The 24982-nt window shown below is 46.0% G+C and overlaps 2 protein-coding genes across 8 annotated transcripts; both read left to right on the top strand.

Annotated features, from left to right (window-relative positions):
- Positions 1 to 5322: 5322 nt before the first annotated feature.
- On the top strand, positions 5323 to 6508 carry LOC542602 (low molecular weight heat shock protein precursor). 2 transcript variants are annotated; one of them, XM_008679574.2, is made up of 2 exons: positions 5323 to 5675; positions 5807 to 6508. In XM_008679574.2, exons 1-2 carry the CDS (start codon positions 5423 to 5425, stop codon positions 6211 to 6213), a joined length of 660 nt encoding a protein of 219 aa, XP_008677796.1. In that variant the 5' UTR covers positions 5323 to 5422; the 3' UTR covers positions 6214 to 6508. The 2 variants fall into 2 exon arrangements, with proteins under 2 accessions (XP_008677796.1, NP_001105607.1); NM_001112137.1 differs by having other exon boundaries at positions 5345 to 5672; positions 5807 to 6506.
- A 1183-nt stretch (positions 6509 to 7691) lies between these two features.
- LOC100285043 (LMBR1-like conserved region family protein) lies at positions 7692 to 18788 on the top strand. Of its 6 annotated transcripts, XM_008679134.3 has the most exons (14): positions 7692 to 8144; positions 9126 to 9202; positions 9763 to 9921; positions 10484 to 10697; positions 10774 to 10860; positions 10944 to 11083; positions 11278 to 11358; positions 11490 to 11554; positions 11708 to 11880; positions 14939 to 15069; positions 15162 to 15249; positions 15748 to 15961; positions 16242 to 16348; positions 17597 to 18788. In XM_008679134.3, the coding sequence occupies exons 1-14, from the start codon at positions 7977 to 7979 to the stop codon at positions 18080 to 18082; spliced, it is 2190 nt and encodes a 729-aa protein (XP_008677356.1). In that variant the 5' UTR covers positions 7692 to 7976; the 3' UTR covers positions 18083 to 18788. The 6 variants fall into 6 exon arrangements, with proteins under 6 accessions (XP_008677356.1, XP_008677357.1, XP_020407180.1 ...); XM_020551591.2 differs by lacking the exon at positions 11708 to 11880 and having other exon boundaries at positions 7699 to 8144; positions 14939 to 15002; positions 15120 to 15249; XM_008679136.3 differs by lacking the exon at positions 11708 to 11880 and having other exon boundaries at positions 7699 to 8144; positions 14939 to 15065.
- The last annotated feature ends 6194 nt before the right edge of the window (positions 18789 to 24982 follow it).

Below are 24982 nucleotides of genomic sequence, written 5' to 3'. Positions count from 1 at the left end.
TTGAATTTTTTCTTTTCTTTACTCGCCAAATTCGGGCGTTACCTTTTCTTTTTCTTTTTTCCCTCGCTAAACCTTGACCTTTTCCAAAGTTCTAGCGGGATTCGGTTTGGATTTCCCGTGTAAGAAAAACCCTAAATACTTTATGTTGTTTGATGCACCATGCCGAACCTTGCATTTCTTTTGATTGCTTTGAAAGTGCAAATACATTCATGTAGAAAGATCGGATTTCGAAAATGAGGAGAAGATCTTTTCTTTCTTTTTCTCTCTCTTTCTCTCTCCTCTTTTTCTCTCTCTCCCACGCCGTGGGCCGACCCCGGCCGGCCCAGCCGCCCCTGGCGCCCCCTCTTGGGCCTTGGCAGGCCCAGCCGCCCCCCCCCATCCCCCCTTTTTTCCCCAAACCCTCTCCCTCTCCCTCTCATTTTCCCTCTCTCTCTCCCTAGCGCCGCCCCTACCCCCTGCCCAACCGCCGCCCTGCCCTAGCGCTCGGCCGCCGCTCCCCGCCGTCGGCCGCCCCCGCCGGTGAGCCCCCCCCCCCCCCCTCCTCCCTCTCTCCCTCCTCCCTCCCTCTCCCCTCTCCCCTCCTCTCTCCTCGGCAGCCCGCGCCCGGCCGCGCCGTGGCCGCTGACCGCCCTGGCCGCGCCCCCAGCCGGCCGCTGCCGCGCCGCCCTGGCCCCCGGCCAGCCCCAGCCGGCCCCGGCCCGCCCCTTGGCCAACCCCGGCCGCCCCCCGGCCCGCGCCCCGGCCGCGCGCCTGGCCGACTCGGCCGCCTGCCAGCCCGACCCCCCCCCCCCCCCCGCGCGCCCGCCTGGCCGGCCGGTTCAACCGGGCCAGCTCGGCCGCCCCGGCCCCCAGCTCGGCCGCCCAGCCTAGGGCCGGTTCAACCGCCCCCCCCTGTTTTTTTTATTTTTTTTATTTTATTTTATTTACTTTCTGTGATCATAGATATTTTATTTTAGGTAGGCTAATCATTGTTCATGCCATTGAAATAGGAAGTTTAATTTAAAATTCCGTTATACTAATTGATTCATGTAGTTAATTGTTTATCTCGTGCGATGTTGATCAACTTAAAATGAATAGGTTTCCATTAGTGCATATAACAGAATTCTTTTGTTAAGAACCAATTGTAATTGATCGTTAGTGCATAAGATTTAACCCCCTGCGAGACCCTTTCCCGTTTCTTTCTAACCATAACAAATGCGATATCGAATGTCATACTTGATGCATACTCACTTTATTTGTTCCCTTGTATGGTGTACTGTTCTTTTGTATTAAATGTGGATGGATGTATGTATGTTTGCAATCGCATAGAGAACGATCCGGTCGAAGAGCCCGAGGAATTCGCAGGAGAAGCCCCTGAGCAGCAGTCGGTTGGTGGAGGCAAGTGTCCTTTGACCTATCTCTGTCCTAATCATTCTTTAATTCACCTCCCGCATTACACATTTATACCTAAGGATTGACTAGCTTTTTGTTATCCATGTCCTTGTTTACCTATTTGGGTCGGATTATTACTGCTTAGTTTGATGCTATTGCTCAACTTTAATCAATGAACATGATGTGGTTATCTATGATACGCTGTTTTCCCGTTCTTATTTATGATTATACTTGTGGCATTTAAGGGGACTCGAGCGGTTTCTCGAGTGCCTCTCCGTAAGGACCTGTTCAATGGATGACCGCCCGGGAAAACAGTGCAACCATGAGGGTGGAATGGGGTGCCCTTAGCTGAATAATTAGAGGATCCGGGGTGTAGTTCGCTTCGCCGTCGTGCCGTCAATGGGGCTCGGTGTATGCGGCTCGCTCTGCCAAGGTTGATTTGTCCCTTGGGGAGGAGTGTGGTACATTTAGGAAACCTAACGGGTGGCTACAGCCCCGGGGAATCTTTGTAAAGGCTTCGTAGTGAATCCTTGGCCATTCACCTCGGGAGTGAATAAGGGTCTTGCAAGCCCGGGCCAGAGAGGGAATCACGGCTTGTGGGTAAAGTGCACAACCTCTGCAGAGTGTTTGAAAACTGATATATCAGCCGTGCTCGCGGTTATGAGCGGCCAAGGGAGCTCCAGAGATTAGTGATACTTGATCAGAGATACTTTGGTACAGGTGACAATGAGATTGATGGTTCTGATTACGATTATGGTATTGGTAAGTGGTATTCTTTCCGTTTGGAAAGGATACATTGGGCTAATAACTTGGGTTAATGTTAAAACCTGGCTTTCTACTAGTAAGTAATAACCTGACCAACTAAAAGCAACTGCTTGACTTATCCCCACATAAAGCTAGTCCACTACAGCCAAACAGGATACTTGCTGAGTATGTTGATGTGTACTCACCCTTGCTCTACACACCAAACCCCCCCCCCCCAGGTTGTCAGCATTGCAACCACTGCTCAGGCGAAGATGAAGCTGTGGAAGGAGACTTCCAGGAGTTCCAAGACTACGACGAGTTCTAGGTGTGGGTTAGCGGCAACCCCCCAGTCGGCTGCCTGTGAAGGCCGCGTTATCTACGTTTCTTTTCCGCACTTTGATTTATTGTAAGAACTATATGGACGTCTCAGACGTATGATGTAATCGACTGTTTCCCTTATTAATACTATTTTGAGCACTGTGTGATGATGTCCATATTATGTAACTGCTGTGTACGTGAATAACTGATCCTGGCACGTACATGGTTCGCATTCGGTTTGCCTTCTAAAACCGGGTGTGACAGCGGACGGTCCGCAATTGTGTGCGGACGGTCCGGCCGTGCTCAGAGTTGACTCACCATTTAGCGAAGATGGTGGTGACGCTCGTCCTGGATATGAGTCCATCGGCATACCAGAATATGGCTGGGGAAACCCATTTGTTGTCGATGTATTTGGCGCAATTGTTTTGGCGCCTAATTTATGTGATAAAAAATTAGGCATGTGAGTTTTTTCTAGTGCATGCGCCATCCTTTCTATATCCTCTGTGATACTTTTAATCCGATTATCAAAAGAAATTTTAATAAATGGAATATCATCAGCTGACCTGGCATCACCTATCGTGGGGAGCTGTTGCAGCACGACTGACATGTACTCGGCGTTTATCTCCCTCTCTTGGACGGCCTTCTGGTGGCAATCTACCCTGAAGTGCGAGAGGAACCACTTATCTGCCACCTTGAGCACCTGATCTGCTTGTCGCTGGACCTCCTCGTCTATTTTCTTCATGTCATCTTTTAATCTTTCATGCTCAGCGGCCGATAAATTAGTCAGCCTTGTGTTGCTGTTTGGAGAAGCACTGTTGAGATCTTTAGAATCGGCCATGTAAGCCTGATTTTGTAGACCTGCAACCTCTTCCCTAGCGGAGTCGCCAAAAAGTATGTTGACACCTTTTTGGAGGCGCCAATCACTCAAAAGAACCGGCGGCGGTGCTCTCTGGTCAGGCGCGAACGGTCCGCGGCCTGGGCCGGACGGTCCGTGACCTGGCGCGAGGCGGCGGTGCTCCCTGGTCAGACGCGGACGGTCCGCAGCACAGGGCCGGACGGTCCGCGACCTGGTGCAGGAGCTAGGATTCCCTGCCTGACGGCCGGACGGTCCGCGCCCTAGGGCCAGACGGTCCGCGCGTGCGCAGGGGCGGCGGAAGATCGCCGGCGGCGCCTGGATCTCGCTCCCGGGAGGGACCCCGTCGGGGAGGAGAGATCCTAGGAGTTGTCTAGGCTCGGGCAGACCGACCTAGACTCCTCTAATCGACGTAGAGTCGAGGAGAGGCAGAGAATTTGGGGATTGGAATACTAAACTAGGGCTAAACTAGAACTAGACTAGAACTACTCCTAATTGTGATGGAAATAAATGCGAGATAGAAGTGGTATTGGTTCGATTGTTGGGGGTTCAATCGGCCGTAGCCCTTCATCTATATAAAGGGGGTGGTCTGGATCCGTTTCCAACTGTTTCCTGAGTTTATCCCGTGGTTTTAGGTAACAAATCCCGCGAGAAACTAGGAACCCTAACTGACTCTGCGCGCGCGGATCGTCCGCGCCACCACCGCGGACAGTCCGGACCGCGGACCGTCCGCACTGCTCTTTTTAGAGCTCAACACCATGCAAGGGGATTTTCCTAGCCTATATAACATGCAGCCACCGCAGCCTAGGAAGGTATGGTGTTCAACCATATTCCATTGCACCTCTGATAGTTTTTCAATGGATTCTTCATTTCTGCTGATGTTTGATTCACTTTTCCTCTAGATAGTATTGCCTGTAGTCTTGGAAAAATTCAGAGAACCTAAGTCAAGGGACATTGGAGCAACTTTGCAAAATTATTTTCTAAGCTTTTTAATGATTTTGTGGGAAATTGAGGGTGGGGATATGCGTGCACAACAAGAGCATCTCCTTTCAGGTCTTTGAGCAATTCTTGAAGACCTTCGCCTTTTCTCGAAGCCGTATGCTTCTTCTAACTTCTGTTTCAAATATAATTGGCTCTTTTTGCTTGGAGGCAGCTTCTAATGCAGAAGGCGATTGTTGCTCCACATGCAGCTCTTGACTAGGGGGTGGCAGGCACTTTGGAGGGATTAGAAGAGAAACAGTTTCCATGCTGAGCTCCACAAGAGCAGATATTGCATCTAACGTTAAGAATTTTTTGGACCATTCAAAGGAATCCGACCTCAAAAGCAAGCCTATGAAAAATTCAGCCCACACTTTTGGAACAGTGACTAGGTCTGAGTTGCCTGGGAGAGTACCAGCCCAGGAGTTGAAACGCTTTCTAGCCAGGAAGTTCTCATATGCTGGGTCAGGGTTGGAGTGTTCCAGGTGTTGCATAAGGCCCACATTGATATTCTCTTTGATTTACATGTTTACATCCTCCTGATCTTGATTTCCCTCCATTTGCATGCCATCCGGAGGGAAGGCTGGAATGGCTAGCACCGCTTCAACTGGTCAGGGAATTATACATGATTGAGTTATTATTTAGGTTTACACTAAATTATATCATATATTCAGGATATAGATTAGATAATTAGAATTTATTAAATTAGTTTTTTTACATTAATTTACAGTTTTGATTAAGTTAAATAAGAAGAACAAATGAAAAAGTCTTTTAGGTATGAGTTTAAAAATAAAGAAAGTTATGTATGATTTATAAGTTTGTTACGGGTAGAGTCCAAGAGACTAGAGCAAATGAACTCGGCTATATATTAATATATATTATTAAGTTGGACCCACTGTAAAACGAGAGCGACAGCATCGACATTCGACAGACTGGACTCGGCCACTCGGGTGGCTTCTGGAGTGTTCGGCTGCCGCAGGATCTTCGTGAACCTTCTGAATTCTTCCCCAAGCCGTGCCCCGCCGCGCCGCTGTATAAAGCTCGGGCCACTTCCTACGGTATTCTCACCGCAAGGATCCACCACAACAGCGAAGGAGAAAGCAGACCAACCTAGCCACCCAGGGAGAAAGAGGCCAAAAGGGAGGGGAGAGTGTCGTCATGGCTTCCATTGTCGCTTCCAGGAGGGCCGTTCCTCTAGTTCGCGCTCTGGAGAAGCTCATCGCAGCGTCCTCCGCTCCCGGGACTGGCTCCGCCCTCAGGCCGGTGGCAGTCGCCGGCGGCCTCCGCGGCTACAACACCGGCGCTCCGCTCCGACGCTACGAGGGGGCCGAGTCGGAAGACGATAGCGTCCGCGAGTACGATGGGCGGCACGGCGGCCGGGACTACGCTGTGCCCAGCCTGTTCTCAGGTAGTCGTCATCTTCGCTTCATGCCAGACCCATTTGCTTTGCTCTCTCAACTCTCAAATGAGATGGTGGTGAGACTACATCGCTTCGAAATGGCTGTGCTGAGTGCTGACTTCGTCTTGTTGGTCCCTGTCCAGATATTTTCCGTGATCCGCTTAGTGCGCCGCACAGCATTGGCCGCCTGCTGAACCTTGTGGACGACTTGGCGGTGGCGGCGCCAGGTCGTGCGGTGCGCCGTGGCTGGAACGCGAAGGAGGACGAGGAGGCGCTGCACCTGAGGGTGGACATGCCAGGCCTGGGGAAGGAGCACGTCAAGGTGTGGGCGGAGCAGAACAGCCTGGTGATCAAGGGCGAGGGCGAGAAGGAGGATAGCGAGGACGAGGCCGCCCCGCCTCCGAGATACAGCGGTCGCATCGAGCTCGCGCCAGAGGTTTACAGGATGGACAAGATCAAGGCGGAGATGAAGAACGGCGTGCTCAAGGTGGTCGTGCCGAAGGTGAAGGAGCAGCAGCGCAAGGACGTGTTCCAAGTCAACGTCGAGTAGATGTTTCCAAATAGAAGCAAGTGCCGGTACGGGATGGAGGATTGGAGGGGCACTGCCAAACTAGGATTCCTCTCTCTCAATCTGATCTGGATTCTGGAATCAGATTTCTCTTCTTTCATTTTTCTCGTCTATCTTCTATCAGTATGAAATAAGCAACGTCGCTTCAGTTTTCGTGTCAAGGCCGGTGGAGTCGCCTATGTTTATTTTATTTTCTTTGTATTTCCTACCTGGACACACGTTCTCTATGCCGTGTTTGGTTTCCGCAGATTTTTAAAATATGCATGTTCAAACCCAACTCTCACTTATTCTTCAGATTTTGTTTCTGCTAGCGCTCCAAGGCATAGAATAAACTCACTTTGGATCCGATCCATAATATATTTAGGGACTCAAAAAGGACGTGTAAACTAACCCTAAAACATATATTAATAACGAATACATCCCAAAACACATATTAGTAACGAATAGTGGTTAAACATATTAATAACGAATACATCCCAAAACACATATTTAGTAACGAATAGTGGTTTTTTTACTTTCCCGTTCTTCCCAAAAATTTGCGTCTGGCATCTTTCTCAATCCATTCGTTCTTCCCAAAATTTTGCCTCTTGCATCTTTCCCAATCCATTCCTTCACGTATTGGTTTTAGAGAAACCGTTGAGTACATAATTCATTCTTAAAACCTTTTAACCTACTCTTAATAATATTTTTTGGTAAAATTTTTAACCTACTTTTAGAGTTGCTATTAAAATCAGCTCCTCAAAATCTACCCTAAACCAAACACGCCCTATGCAAAACTGAGGAAGGCGCAGCCGTCGGACACGTTCGGATGTTCCCATTATTCGACTTCCTCTGCAAAAGATCCATGACGTATTATCCAGACAACAGAGATGCGTTAATCGCCCTCTTCATGTGACCTTGATCCTAAATCGATCGCTGGGAAAAATTAACTATTTGCCACAATTTAGAGGTGAGTGGCAAAGAACTGAGTGAACCAACTGAACCTATTTTTTAGAACCCAAGCTTGGTGAGCATTAACAATATATCACTGTGTTCAACTGTGTCAAAATCTTTTTTTATCTTCAAAAATCTAGCTTAAGACTCATCACTCCCTCTTGGAATGTTTACACTGATGCAAGTATTCATAGCCCAAGCAAGACAATCTTGGATAGTACGATTTTTAATGAAACCATACTGTTTTTTATGAACTGTCAGCTATGAGTTCTGTGATTAACTTGATAGCTATGCTAAGATGAGAAATTGACCTGAAGTCAGAAACCTTAACCGGGTTATTCACCTTAGGAATTAATGCAATGAATGAAATATATTTATAAAGTTTGGATTGAAATATATTTATAAAGTTTTTAAAACTAAATAAGTTAGAAGTTTTTTTTGAGATATCCGACCTTGTGTTTGAGGGTCGTCGTAAACCGCTTCTTGGTGCGCTTCGTGGTGGACGGCGGAGATGCAACCTTGGCGTGCGTGCCAGTACGCTTTCCGAACTCCACCGAACGATCCTGTTTGGTCCATCGTCACCTTCCTCTTCCTTCTTCGGTTCTTCGCCAGCCGTGCGCGCTTCTCCACTGCCCTGGAGACAAAGGAGCACCCCGCGATCTCCCGGCGGGACCCGGCCCCACCTCCCCGCCCGCGTGCCTCTGAAACGGAGAAGCTGCCGGTTCCCAGCCGGCCAGGCTACTCCGACTCTTCCTTTCCCTCCAGCCGGCGAGGCGTCCAAGCGGATTAGCGGAGAGCGTCGGGGCGGCGACATGTGGGTGTTCTACCTGATATCGCTGCCTCTGACGCTGGGCATGGTCGTCGTCACGCTCCGCTACTTCGCCGGCCCTGCCGTGCCGCGCTACGTTGTCGCCACCGTAGGATACGCATGGTTCTGCTCCCTCTCCATCATCATCCTCGTCCCCGCCGACATCTGGCAGGTCAGATCCCTTGCCGCGTCCCTCTCCCACCTTTTCATCCACCGTCCCCTGTTCCGGCCATCGTCGGCCCCAGGCTCCGCCGGCTTGGCTGTCGGTGTTGTTAGATCCACCGGGTGTGGCTCGTGTCGTGTTCTAGTTGCGTTGCAATCTTGGGGTGTATGTAGGAATTGAATCACAAACTTCGTGTTACTGCTGGAGCACGCTTATGAATTGACGCGTCTTGCTACGGATGAGGTATGCGAAGCTGCTGACAAATGCAGTGGAAGCCTTGTACGAGGGACGAGGCAAATTGATTGTTACTGTTAGTATGTTACCCTGGGATTAGGAGTAGTGCATATAGGGCCTGTTTGGATAGGCTCCTACGGCGCCGCAGCACGCCTAAGGTGCGGCGGCCGATTTGGGCGCCACACCCGCGGCGGCCGGAGTGTGGCGCGGTGTGGCGCCCGAGGCAGCCTACCAAACAGGCTCATAATGTGCATGACTGCAATTTACTTTTAGACAACTCTGTTTCTACACTATTTGAGCCTCAATAACTGAGTAACTGATTTTGGTTCAACCCTCTATAGTCCTGATGCCACCTTCGAATCTTCATTTCTCTTTTATAGTTATGGAGTTAATTCAGTATTCTGTCAAATTCATGAATGGGATTTCATCATTTTTAGGTTTCACACTCTTGAGTAGTTACATTAGCCACAGAAACCAGGTGCAGTATAATCTTTGGCTAATGAAAAACCCTAGCAGCTAACTTGGCCTACCTTAATGTTTCTGTATTTAGTAGTACAGATTTGAGCATAGATCAAATTTTTATGTTCTTTTTAATCTTTCAAAGCCACCCCCTTCCCTTTACAAAAATATACGTATATCCATTAAATAATATTGATAAATTTATTAGTTGTAATGAAATGACAAATTTATCTACCGGGCTTGAAAATTCTCTTTTTGTACTCCTTTGGTTCAAACCCTTCTATCATTCTATCGCAGACATTAACTGCCAGTGCGAAGGGGGGCATTGGATTCTTTTGGAGCTGGTCCTATTGGAGCACATTTATCCTAACATGGTATGCTATGAACATGTATTGCATAAGTTCCGCCCGATGGTTGAATTTCCCTGTTCTTAGTGTCATAAAAAACAAAGAAAAAACATATATTTGATGACTTGATACATCCATTTCCAGTTATAACCACGATTTTAGTACTATTTCTCAAAATGTGCAATCTCTTCATTCTATGCTGCTCCATCATTTGGGCATCAATGCAACTCTTTTGGTTTTATCCAAACTAGGTCGGTACTTGGGAAAACACTGGCTATGCATTATATGGCCTGTAGAAAGAAAAAAAATCCTGGAAATTTTATCTTCCTGTTCATATAATACAATCTATATTAACTGCTTGATTTTGAGGCTTTGAGTGTATCCAATCTTATGCTGAATGTATTATTGTAGCATACTCATTTCCTAGTAGGACAGCTCTGTTTGAACTTAGTTCTCTTGTATAATCATAGTTATGGTTCGCTTACATCTTCCGTCACAATTTTTCTTGGATGCACTAGTGTTTCTTCTGAACATTTGCATTGTCGCTGATATTTCTAAACAAGGCTTGTTTTTATGTCTTCAAACAGGGCTGTAGTTCCTACTATCCAGGGCTATGAAGACGCAGGAGATTTCACTGTTAAAGAAAGGCTGAAAACTAGCATTCATATGAACCTGCTTTTTTATTCAATTGTGGGAGCCATTGGCCTTATTGGTGTCATATTACTCTTAATCATGCATAGAGCTTGGTATGTTCAATCTTTTACTTGAACTCAATTTCACACTACAATCTAATGTCTGAACACAGTGTTGCGGTGTCACTTCAATATTGTTCACCATTGTGCCTTTGTCATTTTCATGGTATTGATGCTGCCAAGCTAGTGGCGAATTGTTTTGCTGAAACATGTATATAAGATTCGACAAAAAACAGTTCAAAAATCAAAACATTATGTTTATTGTCTAGATTAGTGTTGACAGTCACTTTTGGTTCATGAGATATCTGTTCTTAAGGCGTCGCCTAGGCGTCCGGGCGGTGGTCTAACGCCTAGGCGCCTTGCCCGCCTACCTCGCCTAGGCGCCGCCTAGGCGTCCAGGCGGTGCTCCAACGCCTTGGACCGCCTTACCGCTTTAAAAACCATGCATGAGATGAATAAAATATATTCATCGGTACTATCAAAGTATCGCTATCGCCTTCATTTCCAATGAATGGTGCTTGCTTTCATCCCCAGTGAGTATATTTCTTCTGAAAATAGCTGTCCTTTATACATATATCTAATAGGGTGTTTGACCTAGAATAACTTTTATTGACAGGGATGGTGGTATTGTGGGATTTGCAATGGCATGCTCAAATACCTTTGGATTGGTGACTGGTGCTTTTCTTCTTGGTTTTGGGTTAAGCGAAATTCCAAGAAACATTTGGAAAAATGCATACTGGTCTCACCGCCAAAAAGTACTTTCTCATAGAGTTGCCAAAATGGCTGTAAAGCTTGATAATGCCCATCAAGAATATTCAAATGCAATTGTTGTACGTATATTTCATAAATGTTTAAGCATTACCATTCATTTTCTTCAATGTTTCTGAAGTGGCGTTCAATTTCCAGGTTGCTCAAGCTACATCAAATCAAATGTCAAAACGTGACATTTTGAGGCCTTACATGGATATTATTGATAACATGCTGTCTCAAATGGTACTGCTGTAATCTGTGAATGGATTGAATGTAAATATTGCTTTTGTATATGCAAAATATCTTATATTTTTTATCCAACGCAGCTGCGGGAGGATCCATCCTTCAAACCTTCTGGTGGTAGATTCGGTGAAAATGATATGGACTATGATACAGATGATAAATCGATGGCCACACTTCGACGCCAACTCAGGAGGGCCCATGAGGAGTACTATAGGGGCAAAAGGTATTATAGGATAAGTCATTGTATATATTTTATTTAGTAATGTGGAGTTGTGGACTGTCAAAAATGACACATGCAGGTTTGTGAAAAGCTAATAAGCAGTAAATACTAGCGTATAGAACTAATAATAATATTTAAAGTGTGACTGGTGCTGCCCTTTTTAATCACCAAGTTTTAAGAGTGCTGTCATTTTGCAGTGAGTATATGACTTGTGTCATGGAAGCCCTCAAACTAGAAGACACCATAAAAAATTATGAACGCCGTGATGCTAGCGGATGGTGAGTTTATTGATTTTATATTTGCAATGTAATCTCGTTGCTTTAAAAATCTTGTGTGCGAGTAGCATTTCAGTCTTATAGGAATGTTATTTTGTCCCATTCAATTATATTAGTATTGTTTTTTTAAACAGGAAATATGTATCAAGTTTTAGAGACAGACGTTCGGGCACACTTGGACCAATTTTGGATACTATTGGTATTCTTCTTACCTTCCCTGCATTGGTTTTCATAATTCCTTAAAACCAGCATCTCAGTTAGATTAGATTCTTACTTTTCTTGGTTTTGTTAATTCTTAGATGTGGTTAAAATTTGATGGAGCTGACTCAGGGATACTTTGTTGCATTTCCAGAGTTCATTTGGCAATGTATACTGAGAAAGCAGCTTCAAAAAGCATTTGCTGTTATCCTTGGTTGCATGTCAGCTGCTATCTTGTTGGCTGAAGCTACTTTACTTCCAAGTGTTGATCTATCTCTCTTTTCTATTCTTATAAAAGTTGTAGGAAAACAAGAGGTTTTAGTTCAGGTAAGGAACTGAACACTTCATGTCGATTTTTTTGTATTTTAGCCCATTTTTTCAAAAAAAATCACGATTAGACCCATGGACGACTTAATGTCGTTTTTGGACTCTTTGCTCGGCGCCACATGCCATGGCGCCGAGGTAATATTGCTCGACGTTATAGGTTGTGGCGCTGAAGTACGTGTCGCGCTGGCGACTAAGGGCTAACGTGGCCCCGACGTGGCCCCCTAGCTCGGCACCACAGATCTTGGCGCCGAGCTAGGATTTAGGTGCGGGCGCCGTCTCCTTTCTCCATTCTCTCATTTCTCCCTTCTTTCTCCGAGCCCGCGCCGCTGCCACCCGAGTCGTGCCCTGCTGCCGCCTGCTCTTCGCCGCCGGCCATATGGTAGTAAGCTGCTTTTGCCAAATCTACAGCCTAGGAAAATAGCTGGTCCTCAACTTCTGATTCATCGGCCTTTTGCTTGTAATAAGCGGCCTCCGCTTCATCGGCGGCCTGAGACATAAACTTGTCGTCCTCCTTTTCTCCATGTAGTCCTGCCTCACCTAGCGCGATGAGTTCACTCAACCTTGATGTGTTGTCCTCCTCTTATCCATGTAATCCTGGCTCAGCTAGCGCGCGATGAGCTCACTCAACCTTAATGTGTCCTCCCCCATCAGCTCCACCCTCGCCATTTTTCCTGAATGTACCTTGCACGAGTCTCGTCTGCGATATAGTTCCCGGTGCATCCAATCTCTGCAATATATTAAGACAAATAAGTTAGCAACAACAACAAAAATTAAATGTGCAAGAGAAAACAACGCATGCTTTTCTCACTCGCACTCAGACGACCAACAAGATTCCCCAACATCTATTTCTCGACTCTAGCCGCCTCCATTTCTTTGCATCTTGTGTTCTCTTCTCGTATGCCGCCTTCAATCTACTCCACTCAACACGCATCGGGCTATCACAATCTTGTGATTCGGCTTACCTACGCATCTCCTGTCTGCGATATTTAATGTAGGAATCGACGAGCTGTGATCCACACTGCATCTTCTGTCCCATGAGCCTCTTCGACCTTATCGTCTGCATCACCTCGTCTTTACCAAAGAATGTCTCCCAAGTGCATTTCCTGGTTTTCTACACAAAAGAAACAATAAGTGAGGACGGATGCAACTGTACATCTCATGCCATCAAAAACAAATATAGTCCACACCAACCTCTTCGTAATCTACCATATGGCCACAAAAATAGCTGACACCAAGCTCGGAAGGAACTAGTCCATACTTAGCTTCAACACTACATTTGCATAGTACAGGACCAGACTCACTGTTCCGCCTCGTTCTTTTTCTTCTCCTTTGCCTCTGGCTCAGGCCAATGGGACCTAGAACCATACAACCACTCTATGAAAATACACCTACGTCCACTGTATGGCTGCAGGAGAATACATTAATAAATTTGTGGAAAAACTAGCAAAGTTGTGGACATATGTTATGCATTTACATAATTATTGTTGGGACACACGAAGTACTGCTCGATATCCTCACATATCACAGCACGATTTCCTCAATTGAACCAAAGCAGAGACTCCGGTCGTCTATATGTGGCTAGGTTCTTCTCCTCGGTCATTGCTGGCGGGTTCGGGGGAGGAGGCACCCAACGCTTAAAACGTTCATGTGTATTCTTCCCGCTCAACCAATTATCGAAAAGGAGATACCGAGGGTCAAACTTACCAGGACCGTCGATTCACTAGAAAAAAACACCTCAAGTGATCCTACAAGGATGGAACAAAACATCATTACACATCTATTAAACAACAAGAACATACAAGTAAAAAAACTACGTACGTTAATACTGCCACATGTGTAGAAGCAGCGAGCAGCCGTGTCTGGATGTTTGGATTGAAATACCCAAGCCAATCTGCCACAGTCACAATTAGGCACAAGAAGATCAGGAGGAACTGGAGTATCCTTGCTAGACGCATTGGGATATAACTCTCGAGGACGACCTCTCTTCTGCCACAACATCTCTCGATACATATATTTCATCTCCGAAATGATTTTATATTAACACCACTAGAGAAATAACAGAAATGGTTTCAACTTATAAATAACATGGTAATCATAGTTTCAAAACCCTATTTTTTAAACCAACAATTAACAAACTATTTAACCATCCGTAATCACCATATCAACCATATATCTTATAAATCGTAACTAACAACAATATGTTCACCAATCAAAACTAATTAATCAAAACCATACTATGCAATATATGTAACAAATGAATCAGTGAGACACCATACCTTAGTCTTCAAGCTATAAGGATGAAATCAAAGTTTTCCAACTCGAATACGAAGATTGGAGCAACTCTCGGCGGTATGGATGAAGAGGGAAACGAGGGAGACAAATGGTTGGTCGTAGCTCTCGGACAGGGAAGGGGAGTTTTATAGCACTGCCTAGCTCGGCGCCAAGATCTATGGCGCCGTGCTAGGTGCCACGTCGACTGCCACGCCAGCCCGCTAGTGCCAGCAATGGACGTTCCTCGGTGCCATAGGCCATGGCGCCGAGAAGTGTTACCTTGTCACCATGGCTTATAGAGCCGAGAAAAGAGTCCAAAAACGACATTAAGTCCTTTAGGGGGTCTAAACGTGATTTTTTTTCAAAAAGTGCTAAAATACAAAAAAAATCTGACACTTTATGTACTTCTAACCGATTTTCTGCCTCTCCAGTTTACCAAATAAGTTTTATTGCTTGTGAATTTGACTACCCTCTGCAATACTATTTTGTCTCTCTACAATACTTGTTGTCTTGTGTTAGTGATAACATTAGATAATTTATTTGCATAGAACACAACAATTAGGTTCATCTGCCACCTTTTCATTATTCAAATTTCAAACAAACACATTCAATCTTTATATATGTGAGTATAGTTACTAGGCAACACTTGGAGCATGTAAAATGAGTGACATCCTTTAACTCCTCACTATTGCCATACCGGAAAAAAATCGGTCTTCTGTTTCACTCTGTTATAACTTCATAATTTTCAGTTTTTTGGTCATCTTTATGAATTTGGGTTTCTTCACAGGTTGCTGCTTTTGTACCCTTGATGTATATGTTCATTTGCACATATTATTCATTATTCAAGATTGGTATGTTGATGTTCTATTCCCTGACTCCAAGACAAACCAGCTCTGTCAGCTTGCTTATGATCTGTTCGTGAGTTTTAATGCTTCATTTTTTATGGTTGACATGTTTCTATTCCAAAGCCACTTGACTCATTGTAGTCATGCACCAAATTTGGTTTGCAGAATGGTTGCAAGATATGCACCTCCTATCTCTTATAACTTTCTGAATCTCATCCGCCTTGGTGGCAATGCTAAAACTACATTTGAGAAGGTAATAATTGTGTTTTTTGTTGTTCTTTGCTGTTTGTGGTATAAAAAGACTCGACCTGCGGGCGGTAATACTGCCCCACGACATTATATTAAGAAGAAGACCTCACACAGGTTGAGAAAACCACTGCCCCATCCATACACACGGCATCGTAGCCCATATGAGAACGACCGTGACCGAGGCCGGGTCTTAGACTTGTGCTTTGGCGTGGGATAGACAAGGTGATTCTTTTAACCACATCCTGAAATTTGCTCCCACGAGGAGTTGAACCTAGGACTTGAGGAGTACTATTCAGACCACCTAACCAACTTAGCTAGAGACCCTTTCGTGTTGTTTGTGGTATAGCTATATCAATTGTGTACATGAGCATGCCTTATTACTTGTCAGCTGGAAGGGAATGATTTTTGGCTTTTTTCCCTTCATTTATTTGTTATGTTTTCTGTTTAACAAATAGAAAATTTATTCCTAAATCCTAACCGCTGACAAAATTGTCTGTTTCAGAGAATGGGGAACATTGATGATGCAGTTCCTTTCTTTGGCAGAGGCTTCAACAAGATCTACCCACTGATTATGGTTGTTTATACGCTATTGGTTGCTAGTAATTTCTTTGGCCGTGTGATTGACTTTTTGGGAAGCTGGAAAAGGTTCAAGTTACAACAGGAAGAAGAGAATATAGATGGTTTAGATCCCTCTGGAATGATTATTGTACAAAAAGGTAAAGATTCCGCATATGCATCTGGAGAACTGGAGTTATTTTATTCCTTAAGTTTTCTGAAGGATTTCAGTTTCATACTCTCATGATTTCCTTTGCTCATGAAAAGAAAATCAGGATCTTGAATTATGATTGTCGATGATTTTTCTAGCTTTAATATGATGCTTTATCTAATTAGTGAAAACAATCACAATATTTGTGTAACTACTGTTGAATTGTTGCTACAAAGACTGGCATTGAAAGCATGATTTGCTTTAATATATATTTTTATCTTTTTGTCCAGAGAGATCTTGGATCGAACAAGGGTGCAAAGTGGGTGAGCATGTTATTCCATTGGCAAGGAATTTCAATGGCGTGAACACAGATATTGAATCACAAAATGTGCCATTGGTGCGTGGAATGATTTCTTTGCTTACATAGGAGATTCAACTATCTGTTGTTATCTTTTGATCTTTTTGAAACCCTCTCTTCTCCCTCCTTTTGTGGGTTCAGAGAATTTCTGAAAATTGCATGCATGATCTTTTTTACCCACTGGTTATGGAAGGTCCAAATGATAACCCTTGCCCTTGCCCCAAAATCCTGGTGGGTCACATAACATCTAATGAGATTACATCATGTTCATACTAAACGGAGGCTTCTTTGCTGTTTTATGTAGTCCTGTGTCGACTAGGTGCGCGAACCATGTCAACATACTCTGAAAACTGAATTGGATCAGCACATCAGTTAAACTAAGGGGGCCTTTGAGAAGAGGTTTATTTGGTCTTTTTGTCCAAGAGAGATCTTGGATGGAACAAGGGTGCAATGTGGGCGAGCATGTTATCCCATTGGCAAGGAATTTCAATGGCGTGAACACAGATATTGAATCACAAAATGTGCCATTGGTGCGTAGAATGGTTTCTTTGCTTACATAGGAGATTCAACTATCTGCTGTTCTCTTTTAATCTTTTTGAAATCCTCTCTTCTCCCTCCTTTTGTGGGTTCAGAGAATTTCTGAAAATTGCATGCATGATCTTTTTTACCCACTCGTTATGGAAGGTCCAAATGACAGCCCTTGCCCCAAAATACTGGTGGGTAACATACCATCTAATGAGATTACATCCTCTTCATACTGAACCGATATTTGGGGAGGCTGTTTTATGTAGTCCTGTGTCGACTAGGTACACGAAACATGTCAACGTACTCTGAAAACTGAATTGGATCAGCACAGCAGTTAAACTAAGGGGCCTTTGAGAAGAGGTTTATTTGGACCAATTATGTTTTTGGAATAAAATATTTGATGGATACTCCCTCCATCCTAGAATATAAGGACTTCAAATTTTTGGACAAATTAAGCAGCAATGAAGAAGTCTATGTGCCCCCTTCTTAAATAGCCAGGCCAACTCCTGTTGGTTTAATTTCTGGCCATCTTGGGTTAATCCATGGCACAAAATGGCTGATTTTAAGAAGATTGCACAGATGAGTTCTCAGAAGTCCTTATGTTCTAGGACGGAGGAGTATGTTTTAGTCTAGGGATAGTTTAGTGGGTGAGATGAGTGATGGACTGATATCTTTCCTTTGGTCATTTGCAGCTGAAATTTACCTTATTTTTGTTACTTGGTATCTACTGGTTTCTATTTCCATTTGGCTACTGTGTTGCAGGTTGGAAACACAGTGGAGATGAAAGTAGGGGCAGCTTCTTCCAGAAATGATGGGAGAGCTGGCCAGTTGAAATATGCAAACAGCAGGGAGACTATCGCCAGCAAATACACTTCTATTAGGGAACAGAACCGGCAGTCAGGGAAGGCAGTGAAAAAGGAAATTTCATCAAACTCTGTATCTTTGCTTGAAGAAAGAAGTTCTGAGCAGTGGTCCAATACTGGTATACCACCAACTGGTGTGTCTGCAACATGGGCCTCGATGAAGATAGGTTTTCAAAATTTCAAAGCCAATTTGGGTTCGAAGAAGTTTCTTCCTTTGCGCCAGGATCCAGGATTTGTTCTAAATTTGAGTGTCTCTTCACCTGAATCTCTTGATGACATATTCCAAAGGTTGAAACGACGGCCTGCAAATGTGCTTGTGGATTACCTTGATGACGATGACAACAACAACACACGAGATATGGATGTGCATTTCCAGGATCAATGAAATAGGTTGTGATATTCTTTTAGGTTCAGAATATGCATGCACAGAAAAACTAAAAGGATTGGTATAGCATTAGACGCTCAAAGAAGATATAGAGGATGTATAGATCTGATGATGGTTTGGTGTGATTCCTGGAATCTCAAGACGCCTGCCATCTGAAAAAACTTCAAAATGGAAGTAAGATATGATGACAAGCTGACTGCCTTTGCAGAAAGGCTTGAGATTTCCCCACCAAGAAGGTTTGGGACTTCTACTTCACTATATGGGGAAAATATCCTATGCAATCACTTATCCTGGTGCAAACATGCAATCAAGCGATCTGATGCATCTGATCTAGATCTAATTATGACTGTTATTTTATATTTAACCCCTTCCACCTAAAACATAGTACCTATTTTACTTTTAACTCCTTCCATGAAACCGTTGGATCTAGATTGGATGCTCTCGATAGTTTGATTGCACGCTTGTACCAAAATGAGTGATTGCACAGGATATGTCCTCCACTATATGCAGGTAACATTGTTGACTTGTTGATTATCTTACCTTTTTTGAATCTGTATTGGAGATGCTGATCTGTGATCGAAGCCAAAGGATGTAAATGTGTACCTAGGATTCCATGTGAAGGTTAACGTGCCTGAGTTGTAACCTGTAAAAACGTACTATCAAATATATACCTAATCGGGACAAAAACCCCAAGTGTTTCTGTGTAGCAGACGTCAGACCTGTATTTGACGGCAACTTGTGGACACTTCTTGTCTACTGCCTGACATAAAAAATGCACATTTGTACTTCATTAACTGGTTCTTTTTTTAGGGTGCACGTGTTACAGTTGGAATAGGCACGATTAAGGGTACAGCACGAATTAGTGAAAACCACTGCGATCGGGCATGAACATAAATACATGTGGTTCAATGTCTTCACGACTCTCCATACACAATTTATGATCCACATGTTTTCTAGATTGTATCACGTGGTCTCTTCGGTGTCTTATGTATTTAAAAAACCGATGTAGTGTCTCTAGGTTGTACATACCCTAAGAGTTTGTTCGGTTAGTGTGGGCTCCTTCTGGGCAGGTGGGCCCAACACTCTAGAGGCAATACGACTCAGGTGCACAATGAGACAGTAGATAGGGAACAACAGTGTCTTGTTATACGTGTCCCATCCATGCACATGTCCCATCCATGCACATGGTTGAGATATTTATAGGTAACAGGGAGGAGCAGTGGTCTCCAATTACTATTATGGCCTTGGTTATCTGCTACATTTCTAGAATGTTCCCCTTAACAAGGTCATTACAGTGGACAGAGTACAATGGTTCAGGCATACTATGAAACCTACCGCGCAAGGGGCTTACAATTGGGCTGGGATGCCTACGGGGCGGAGCCTAGGTCTCTCTGTTTTTTGTTCTAGCCTTCGCTTGTGTGTCGCACTCTTGGTTCCGCGAAGTCACGTCCTAGCCTTTACTAAGACTTGGAATTCGCCGTCTGAGAGAAAGCCTTCAGGGTGCGTCCTAGGCTACGGCGAGCCCCCTCGTTTGACGTGGGCCTTCGCCTTTGCCCCCTTACAAAGGGAGAGGAGTGGAGGCTGCTACGTGCCTGATCTGAAGTACCCTTCGCCTGATGTATCTGTATAAGAAATGTCTGGTCGTAACTGGGTAAGACAAATCAAGGTCGTGTTTGGCCTCCGCTCCAACAGTTAGGATTTGATTAAGGGATTGTTCGGTTACGTCTGAATCGAATGGGATTAAATACCTATCTAGTCAAAATTGAACAAAAGGGGATTTAATCCCTCTCAATCCCATTTAATTCAAATGTAACTAAACAAGGCCTCAAGGGGATGGGAGGGGATCAAATCCCTTACTAGTCAAAGTTGAATAGAAGGAGATTTAATCTCATCAATCCTCTTCAATTCTACTGCAATCGAACAAACCTAAAGTGGAAGTTTTTCAAAACATATGCAAGAGTGCGACTAAGGACCCTTTGGTAGGGCTTTTCCTCCGCTCGCTTTGGCACTGGCTTCTTTGGAAAAATAAGTTTCTCTTTATTTTCAAAAAGTGCTCTAGAAAGAGCACTCTATTTGGTTGAAAACGCAGCTCCTCCTGAAGCTTCACTATAATGTGGTCCTGACGAAGAGCTAAACATGGTAGAAGAGCCGATAGAAGCGCCTTGGTTCATGACTCCTATTGTTTTTTAGTGTAACACACTGTCCACTACCAGACCGGTGGTACTTATTCCTGGTAGCCCTTTAGGATTATAGACCATCCTCATAGACCAACATGAGTCTTTTACACACACTTTGTCCTCACTCGTGCGCACCCGAGAAAACGTTCAGTCAATCACTCATCCCAAGATTGCTATAGGCCAAGCACGCTTAACCTAGAGGTTTTTTCGAGATAGACTTCCAAAAAAGAAGATACACCTTGTTAAATATTCTATTAATTCTATTAAGCCTTATGCCAGGATATCACAATTCACCCCTTAGAAGACCGATGTCCTTGTCGATCAACCCTAAGCCAGGAACCTCCCCCTCGGCCATGTTTGTGTGTCTAGTGTCGACATATGTCATGCGCTATATACTTGAACCCTTAGCCCACACACGCCCGAGAAATCGTGAGGGTCAGCTCTGATACCATTTGTAACACCCCGTCCACTCTTGAATCAGTGGTACTTAGTCCTATCAGCCCTTTAGGATCATAGACCATCCCCATAGATCAACACGAGTCTTTTGCACACACTTTGTCTTCACTCGTGCGCATCTGAGAAAACTTCCCGGTCGGTCACCAATCTCAATATTACTTTAGGCCAAGCACGCTTAACCCAGATGTTCTTTCGAGATAAGCTTCTAAAAAAAGATGCATCTTGTTGGTATAAATATTCTATTAATTTTATTAAACCTTGGGCCAGGATATCACATTTAGAGGGGCTTTTCTTGACTAGGAAGAGCTCGTCAAAGAGCCTCCTATTTGGTAGATTTTTTCAAGAATATGTTGGAGGAGCTTTTGGAAGAGCATTACCGAAGGGGCCTAAAGATGACTAAACTTGCACTATATATGGTTTGCCCTTCAGCTAGTCCTTATCGTTCCTCTATCTACATTAATTAGGAGTAATCTTGTCTTTATATACAATAGTTAATGCTCTTTAGTAAGTTTTGGTATTTAGAACTAAACATGGTATTCTAGGGACTAAAGTTTAGTCCTTGAAGTTTAAAAAATAACTAAAGGAACTAACAGAGTCTAAAGGACTAGGACCAAACATGGCCTAAAGGGTTAAAGTTTAGGAGGTCTAACCTGTTTGGTAGTTTAGAGACTAGAAGTGACATAAAGGAATCAAACATGACCTAAAGAAACCAAACAGAGCCTGATTTGGAGGGAGAAGGCATGAATAGTTAGACCACTATCTTCACTGTAGGGTTTATGGGTGTTCTAGACCGATAGACGTATAGTTACCGTTAGAGAAGGAATCAAAGTGCTCGACTATATGAACTATCATGTCAAGCAAGAGATCAAGTGAAAACCTAAGCCAAAACCCCTATTTGGCGCGCTAAATATCGGAGGTAAACTCCAGCCGGGTGGCGGAGAGCACTCTCCTAATCCTAAGAACAAGGGGCCACCTAGGGTTATCCTAAGGAGTTGCAAGAGCATGAGAACATACAAAGGTTTAGAGTGGTTCAGGCCACCAGAGCGGAATACCCTACATCAGTGGCGGATCCAGAATTGATCCAAGAGGGGGACTATTAAGCTAAGGCTATAATTTTTTTAAACCAAACAAAAAAATATAATTGATGTTTAATATGATACAAGAAGCAAGATATAATTTAAATATTCAAGAAATTTGTAGCCCAAAAATAAATCGATACAATTCTAGAAATACAATAATCAATGTGTATCGTTCATGAGTTGATGCTGCGAGGTAAATTTATCTTCCGAGTTCTTAAACCTTGAAAATTTATCTTTCTTCTGGTTCATGATGAGAAATTTGTCCATCTTATTCCTATAATCAAATCAAATCGAAACTTCAAATCGAAGCAAGCAAACAATAGCACGCTGCAGTCTGCACACGTCTGCACCTTCACGGCGTCACTGCTTGCTTTGCTTGTCTGCAGTCTGCTTGGCTTCACGGCTTGCTTGCCTGCTTGTCTGCAGTCCGCGCCCGCCCGACCGCCCCTGCTCGGCTGCTCGCCTGGACTTGCTTGATTTGCTTGTCTGGACTCTGGGCGCTGGCGCGTCATGGCGGTGAGGGCGTGAGGCGAACTGGCGAAGGACGAAAGGAGGCCAGCCGGCCAGGAGCCCAAGACCAGGAGGGAGCGCCCGTGGCGCCGCGGGCCCGCGGCGGTGCTCTGGCCTCTGGCCTCCGGGCGCGAGACGGCGCGAGGTGAGTGGGCTAGTGGCGGCTGCCGGCTGGAGCTGGAGGGAGGCGTAGACGCGTAGTGTCGGGCTGGCGGCTGGAGGGACGACTGCGACTCTACGTGACTGCGTGACCGGTAACCTGATGGGCTGCGAGCTGCCTATTCTCTGTAGCTGGGCCGCGACCGGGGCTGCAGCCCCGGACGCAGATCCGCCCCTGCCCTACATCCACTTGGAGTTGCATTGCTGAGGATGTCTGTGTGCTTGAGAGCTCGAGTTTTTGTATCGCATGGGCCCTCCCTTTTATAGGCTAAATGGCGCACATACAAGGGCGCTTGGTACCGATAGGTGGGCCCCCATTAATCTAGTATTAAATAAGGTACAACATTGAGTATTAAATGTTGTGGCAGACGAAGATCTTCTCCCTTGGCCTTCACGTGGATCTTCTGACCCGAGCACACCTTCGTCCTGTTTGCTGACACGTGTTAGCTACGGAGTGGAGTTGGTTATGCTAACCTGCGTATGGGCTGGTTATGTTAATAGACCTGAGTTGTCGCTTCTGATCGGTGCTGTAGAGGGTGCACTGCCCAATCCGGCGGTAGGTTATGATGGGCCGGCCACGTGCAGCAGCGCTGAGACACCACTACCTGACTCGTTAACACGTGTCTTACTGTGCGACCCATGCGCGCGGCGCTGGCACACAACCGTCCATTCGGTAACGCGTGGTGCGATCATTCGAGCCTGCACTGCCTGTCAAAAGCCTGTCCATACCCTGTGCAAAGCAGCGTGCCTCAACCGCCCGTATTGAATGCGGGCGTGCGAGCTTGCTTACAACCGAAGGCTTGTGCCACGCGCCCATAGGCCACGTGGCGGTACCGGACCTCTATCCGAGCAGAGAGCGGGGACCAAGAGCGCATGCTGGCTTAAAGTCTGGAGGGGATCGTCAGGGTTCCAGATGACATACGTGGAGGTCTTAGACTCCCCCGTGGGGGTCTAGACCGTACACGTGAAGGTCTGGGACCCACTTACGGAGGTCCGTACTTATGGTAGTAGTCTCTGGGTATTTTTATCCTTGGGACATGTGGTGGCACCGGACCTGTCTCCGAGTGAGTAGCGGATCATGAGGCCAATGGCCCTGTCAACGGGTCTCGATCCATGGGTCCGACTGTCAACGGGTCTCGATCCATGGGTCCGACTGCTCGGTTACTTAGTACATGGTCACATGTAACATGCAAGAGTTACGGGTTACCCACAATTCTTTTTTTTTGAGTTACTATACAGTATAGTGTAATATTCACTCTGTATACTTATAGTGCTATCTTGAATTGTAGATACGTATCAATACGCCGGCGGCAACTCCTGCTAGGCTGCTACCCTACCACGCCTGACACCACGATTCACAACGAAAACGCCTGTTTGCTGTAGCGTAGCAGCATCTTCATTCCGCCACACGCACAGCGATCGCGCGGACGGTCCGATCGCAGCTGCGCTGAGGTTTTCGACACTGACCGCCTGACCGAGCGGGCCGGACGCCGGAGCAGCTGCAGCTCTCGCCAGTTGGCTCGGCCTCACGCAGCTGTTCGATCAGGTGCATGACGCATCAACCAACAGTGCCATCCCAATCGAACAGCTGCGGCTGCGAGCGACCGCGGCGGGACGGGACGACCCGGGGTTTCCCAGATTCCACCACGGGTGACCCGGCCCCGCGGCAGCCGGCGCGCTGCCTACCTACGCCCGCTCGTACCGACGCGTGCACCACCCGTCTTTTCCCCGTATCCCCAGCCGGTCTCGTCGGCTCCCTTTGCATCCAGGAGGGGCGGGCAGGGGCCAGGGCGCTAGGCCATGGCCATGTCTCCGCACGGCTACCTGCTCTCCGTTGCACGAGGAGGACGACGAGCCCGGCGTTTTCTCGGGTCTCGCGACGGTGGTGTCACTGTCGCCTAGGCTTCTCGCACCCGCGACGTGACGGCGCGCCTTCGGGCAGTAGTGTTCCCGAACATGGCCGGGCGCCGTCGGTCACGGCGGCGTGCAGGCTGGGCGTGGGGTGAACGAACGGGGCCAGCGCGGGCGTGAGACGGGAGACTAATGGCGACCGGTGCCTTTCGGGCTCCAGCGCAGCAGAGATGGCAAATGCCAAATGGGCAGTTAAGTCAACAGGACTAGCTAGTATGTGTGTGTGTGTGTCTGCAGTGTGCACTCGACCAAGTTGATGAGGGTCCGCGTCCGTCCAACCGGAGCTCGGTAGCGTTAATTGGCAGCTAAGCGGGCATGGATGGTATCTCATCGCTCGTCCCCTCAAATCCGGGGCAAAAAGCCTTCAGGACCGGGATTGCCACGAGACCTGCAGCCTAGTGTAGTGAGGGCCTCAGTCCCTCTTGCGTTGCGAGCTTTGGGTTACCCGTCGGCGATGGCAGGTGCGCGTACTTGGCTTTCTCAATCGGGGAACTCTTGCAGGGGCAGGAGTCCTGGTTCCCATCCCGACTGAGTGGTGCTGTGACGCAGTGACTGTGCAGAACGCATGCGTCGTTCTCGTTCAGCGATCGGTGGGGCGAGGGCATGCC

Source organism: Zea mays, chromosome 4, assembly GCF_902167145.1.
Source record: "Zea mays cultivar B73 chromosome 4, Zm-B73-REFERENCE-NAM-5.0, whole genome shotgun sequence".
NCBI classification, from domain to species: domain Eukaryota; kingdom Viridiplantae; phylum Streptophyta; class Magnoliopsida; order Poales; family Poaceae; genus Zea; species Zea mays.
Note: the sequence above shows the minus strand (reverse complement) of the source record. Positions and strands in the feature narration are given on the sequence as shown.